General features: G+C 40.3%; 1 protein-coding gene across 1 annotated transcript in view; it reads left to right on the top strand.

Annotated features, from left to right (window-relative positions):
• The first annotated feature begins 3,260 nt into the window (after positions 1–3,260).
• The window catches only part of ZNF516 (zinc finger protein 516), a 34,598-nt gene continuing 31,660 nt past the window's right edge, over positions 3,261–6,198 (top strand). Inside the window, exon 1 of the mRNA XM_018555534.1 lies at positions 3,261–5,177. Coding sequence (XP_018411036.1) covers positions 3,410–5,177 — 1,768 coding nt within the window. The 5' untranslated portion in view covers positions 3,261–3,409. The remainder of the gene's footprint in view (positions 5,178–6,198) is intronic.

Below are 6,198 nucleotides of genomic sequence, written 5' to 3'. Positions count from 1 at the left end.
TTCAATTTTCTTACAAGTGGCCCATCATGCACAGACCAATGTAGCTCGCAATTAATGCTCATCAGCACCACCTTGTTAACTTTCATCAATCGAAAGGGCAGATTTTCGTTTGAGCATGTGCAGTTTTCATCTTGAGATTTTTGTTGTGCAACAACGCTACTAAGCCGTCAATTTTCGTCCAATTAGACAAAAGTTTTCTAGCCTACTTGAAAGACAAAAATCTGCCAGTTGTACAGTAATTGAGGTTGTACACTTCCCATCAACTGGCAGATTTTCTGGCTAAAACGCAATCGCAGATAAGTGTACGGGCACCTTAACAGAGGGGTTTGGTTTTTCAAATCGGGGACAGTTGGGAGGTATGGGTAAACAGCTAAATACACAGATGAATAACCTTTTATGGGATATGGTTTATCTGCAAAATGATTTGTATTTCTGTCCTTCCAGTACTGTGATTTGCACAGCCCCAGTATGACACCAGTTATAAAAAAAGGAATACAGTAGTGCTGTCTCTCCACTTCCAGGCTTTTGATTGGACAGTGAAGGAGCAGCAACAGGCTGATGAGGTCATCCACTTATCTGTTATCCTCTGTTCCCAATCTGACCTATTGGTATGCTCATTCAAATGCGGCACACCTCATTCATGCCCAGTTCTGCCTCTCCCTCTACCCGTGCTACTGTATTGTGGATTTCAAGAGTCTGATACCAAATCAGATTCAGATATTTAAAGGAGAACTATGAGATGAGTGCTTTTCACTCACCTCATAGTTCTAGCCAACCTGTGGCAATGAGACTGTCACAGGTCGGCTCAGTAGATCGGGAAGTGAGCGAACAGATACCGGCGTTCGCTCACCTCTCGATCCTGTCACAGCTCTCTGCCGTGACAGGGGAGGGGCTGGATTCTCCCCTCCCCGCTCTGATCCGCCAGCGCTGACTGGCGGAACGGACGGAGGAGGGGGCGGGTACAGCTGGCTCTGCCTCTAGATAGGCAGAGCCAGCTGTCACTCACACAGCTGGGCGGATCCCGGCACAATTGTCGGGATCCGCTTCAGCTGCGGCGTCTCACTATACCGCGAGCTACAGCTCGCGGTATACTGAGACTAGGGTGACGGGAGGACGCTAGTTTGTGTCCTCCCGTTACCCTAAGGAGAACTATGGGGAAAAGCCTTAACCCCATAGTTCTCTTTTAAACTAGTTACTATATATAAAAAAAAATACTGTAATTAATTAATGAAGAGAGAGCTGCATTAATTTGTTGAGACTGGAGTGATGGACTGCTCGAGTCACATCTCTCCCTCTCTTTAGTGCCGAGAAGCTGGGCATTGTGTGCGGGGACATTGTGCTGGAAGGTAAGATTTTTATACTTTGCAGCTGCCCACTGCTCATAGCCCTCAGCTTTTTAATAATAATTTACACACCCTGTGTGCTGTGTACATTATTGCCTGCATTTCAAGTAAGATAACATTTTAGAAATGTTGCCTCTTATACCAGCAAGCATTTCATATAAAGCTTATTGTTTAAAGTGTACCAAATTATAATGGTGATGCATTTTCATTGATGCTTGTGATTGCGTACAAAGTCATAGGTTATTGCTATTCTGAGTAACCTCTGATTCATACTTTTTTGAACACCTCCTCGGGTGTCTCGCATTAGGAGGCTGCAGTAAGGTGCTATGCAATAAAACTGATTATGAGACTTGAGTGGCAGTACAGCTCTGCCTGCGTGGGCCCTGATTAGCCAGTAATTACCAGATAAATCTGAAAATACATTTCATGTTAAAGCGAAACTTGGTTCTGTAGCAGTGATTGTGGTCTTTTTTGAACTTTTTTTTAATATTGAATTCAGATCAAACAAATATACATTGCTCAACAAACTATTTCTTTACATTTATGCGCAAGCACTTAGTCATCCAAACAACTGGCTCCAACTCTCTCAGCTTGACTTACCTGAACTTCCAGTTGAAGATTACAAGTGACAGCACAGTGTTCAGAAGCTATCCATCTATGACAGAGGTTTGCAACCTTGGCACTCCAGCTGTTGTAGAACTACAGGTCCCATGAGGCATTGCAAGACCCTGACCGCCACAGGCTTGACTCCCAACGGTAAAAGCATGATGGGATATGTAGTTTAACCACAGCTGGAAAGCTGATGGAGGGAGGAGTTGGGAGTAGAGAAGTGCCTTCCCTTTCTATGCACATGTGTTTTTGGAGAGGCACACACCTTTTATTAGCACATCCAAGGGTGGCACGATAGGACCATGCAAGGAAGTGACATCAGGACCAGTGCTTGGGACCAACTGATTCTGCAGAAAACATTTAAACACCAAGAAGCAGCATCCATTGTAAATTATTTAATCATCATTAGAAATGGCTTTACAATCTTTTCTTCACTGCAATTCATTTTAGTTTTCCTGCTGAAAACGCTAGCTAGTCATGGTGTTGTAGTGGTTCCAGTACTTTGCACCATTGACCTGTGAAAATAGGCCGGTGACTTCCCTAAACCAAGTCTGTGTCACACTGTTTCAAAGTTAGAGATAGCTAGAACATTAACATTTTTGGAGGTAGTTTAGCACTGGCAACCTACACATTTCCTTCCTGGTAGGTTTGTATTGAGAACTCTTCTGCCAATGTTGCTGACTTATCATGATAGAGTGTACCTACTGTTCTTTTCCTAATGAACTGGCTGGTGCTCCTGGGACAGCATGCAGATTGTTTCTATTTGCTGATATCTGCCATGTGTGGATTGGTTTTAATCTCTAGGTGTAAGTATATTCAATGTAATCTTTATATTGGAAGCATTAAGCATATGCCAGGTACTGTTATGTAAATAGTATTTTTTTTTAGAGGATGTTGCTGTGTTAACAGTAATTCAAGAAACCCTCACTTGAGGTTGTAGTAAAAAAGTTCTGTTTGTGCATTGAATAATTGCTGTAGCAAAATCTAGGTTCAGTGAATAATGCTATTTTTTTTTACTGCAAAACAAAACACAGCGCCTCCATCGCGTAAAAACTTTTTATTTACGCAATGGAGGCGCTCTGTGTGTTTTTTGTTTTGCAGTGTTGAAGTTTACCTAAAGCCTATTGAGAGCTGCCTCGTTAGCGTCCTATACCACGATCACTGCATACTGTCTCCTTTCCTGGACTCAAGCCGTTGGTGATGTGTTATATACTGTTTGCTATTTTTTTTTACTGTTTTCAGGTATTTAGTTTATGATCAATTAAAACAGTATTCTAATATTTTGGGTTCTCCCCTTTTGTTTTCATTTAGGGCTCTGATGGCAGCCATTATTAGCATACATTTATGAAGATTGGTCTGGACGTTATGCTGAACAAGTAGCATAAGGCTGAGTATAGAACTCCACGGTCAACAGTTCCTAGACTGATTTAGTCTCCCTGCCTCATGGTCCATTGGTGATGGAACGAAGGAAACAATTTGATATGGAACTACGTGAATCTGCTGCTAAGTCGAGTAAAAATGATGCTGATGATGACAAACCAACCTGCTTTAGTTGTGTCATTTGTGGGAAAAGCTTCCCTTTCCAGAGCTCCCTTTCACAGCACATGCGGAAGCACACAGGTGAAAAGCCATATAAATGTCCATACTGTGACCATAGAGCTGCCCAGAAAGGAAATCTGAAGATACACCTGCGAACACATAGGACTGGTACTCTTGGCCAGGTCCATGATGTGGAAATGGGAGAGTCGCATGGAGAACTTGGGGCTTCTGAAGGAATGGGTGTGTGCGCAAGCCCAACAAAGAGCACATCTGCCTGCAACAAAATTCTTAATGGATCTTTGCAGTTGGAAGACACAGAGGCAGCAGATGATGACAAGCCTGGTGACTACCATTGCATGTTCTGTAAAAACAAGTATGACCGAAAGAAAGAGCTGGACCAGCATCTTCTACAAGTTCACAAGCCATATAAATGCAGGTTCTGTAGTTATATGACATTGCGAGAGGAGACTTTGTTAAACCACATCGAGAAAGATCATATCACAACAGCAATTCCATTAAACAGAGATGGATTCCCAGAAAATGGGAAAAATGATCTTAATTCAGGTGAATTTCCTTGTGAAATCTGCGGCCAAGCTTTTGGTCAGGCTTGGTTTCTTAAAGCTCACATGAAGAAGCATAGAGGATCATTTGACCATGGATGCCATATATGTGGCAGAAGATTTAAAGAGCCCTGGTTTTTGAAAAATCACATGAAATCTCATGGCCCCAAAACTGGGAACAAAAACAAACCCAAATCTGATACTGATCCAGTAGCCACTATTAATGATGTTGTTCAAGAAGAGACCATGATGACTGGCTTATGTCTCTATGAAGTTTGCATGAAATGTGGAAATTTATTTACAAATTTAGAGAGTCTAAATGCACACAATTTAGTCCACTGCAAAACAGAAGAAGGTTCTAGTGAAGACAAAACAGCACAAAAAACTAATTTGCAAGATGTCGGTTCAGATGGGCCTGGGTCAAAACTATTTTTCTTGGACTATCTGAATCTACGGCCTTTAGAAGATACACTGAAATGCACAGACATGCATCAAGGGAAGAGAGTTCCTGAACTTGACCCGATCAATAGCTATCAAGCTTGGCAGTTGGCCACAAAGGGCAAGGTTGCTGAGCCATCAGAATATGTGAAATATTTAGGATGGGATGAAGCCTTGGCAGATGCAGATGTGTGTTATGACCGGGATAAAGGTGAATACATTCAGATCAATCAGGAGAAACGCAAACGGGAGCAGGAAGGTAACAACAACAGCAATCCAAAGAAACGGAGTTGCGCAAGTGGCAGCCGCACAGAAAAAAGCAGCAGTGCTCAACCTGGAGAGAATGCTGTTGAAACACCTAATGAGTTGGAATTTAGGCCACCTTCAAGGCAGAGCCGCAGATCTTCTCAGAACAAATCTACTGAATGCTTTGAATGTGGGAAAATTTTCCGAACATATCACCAGATGGTGCTTCATTCAAGAGTCCATCGAAAGGAACGTAGAAGTTTGAGTGAAAGTGGTTCAGTTACTCACAATGACCGCTATGGATCAAATAGTGAAGGCGACTCTGCTAGTAGACCCAGTAGTCCTGACTCAGCTTCTGCTCCAGAAGACTCTTTGGCTTCTGGCATTGGAGATGACGGTGCCGATGATGACAGCTTTGAAGAATCGGCTACACCATCACCAGGTTAGTGCTGCATGATTGTTTGCAATCATTACATTTTAAATTACTTGTTCAAAAAGCAGCTGTTGATGAATGGTGTTGAGTATGTGTTTTTGTTCACGAGAACATGTCTTAACAAAACTGGGTAAACATTTTTTACTCTTTAATCAAGAAAGTATGTATGGTATACGGTATTGCAATAAGGTCTTTATTTGAGACTAACAAAACTTCTGTATTTATTCGATGTCTTACATTTGATCTTGTTATCCTATACAATAATGAAGGGATTCCCATTAAAACACAGATTAAAGAAGACCATATCAAAATGAGATGCATCTAATAGGTTACTAGGTAGGACTGCATATAATTAAATATCTAGTTTTAGTTTTAAATTTTAGGCAAACTATTAATTTTTCATATTTATTTTCTTAAAATCTTAATAAAACTGCAACAAAATTCTTGCAATGGCAACATTTCAATTATATCCTTCTAAAAATGTAGGAAATGATCAGTACACTGAAATAGGGAAGCGCTTTAAGATCAAATTCTTAAAAAGAAAGATAAAAATAACTTTTAAAATTAAATGTAATGATCTTTAATATTTTGAGTATTTTTTTTACTTGAAAACTTGGATTGAAGCGCCTAACAGATGACCTCTCCGGTAGATGTGGGAGCATGTAGATGCATATCATAAAATGTGAAATTTTTAACAGATAACAGAAAACATTTTAAAAGTGCAAACCAGCATGATTAAAAGTTGTATATGTTATGCTAATTTCTTCCACACTGGCCCTCAAAGAATGTATTTTTTTTTTCCTTTAAGGAGGACACCTAAGTGTAAATCAACTGAAAAAAATATACAGTACTGTGTAAAACTTTTAGGCCGGTTGTGAAAAAAAATGCTTTAAACTAAAAATGCTTTAAAAAATGTACTTTTTGTTTATTTTTATACATTTACGAAATGTAAAGTGAGTGAACAGAAAAAAAATCTAAATCAAACCAATATTTGGTGTGACTACCCGTTGGCTTCAAAACAGCATCAATT

Source organism: Nanorana parkeri, unplaced genomic scaffold (genome assembly GCF_000935625.1).
Source record: "Nanorana parkeri isolate BGI_ZX_2015 unplaced genomic scaffold, ASM93562v1 scaffold200, whole genome shotgun sequence".
NCBI lineage: Eukaryota > Metazoa > Chordata > Amphibia > Anura > Dicroglossidae > Nanorana > Nanorana parkeri.
This window is presented reverse-complemented; position numbering and strand designations above follow the sequence as displayed.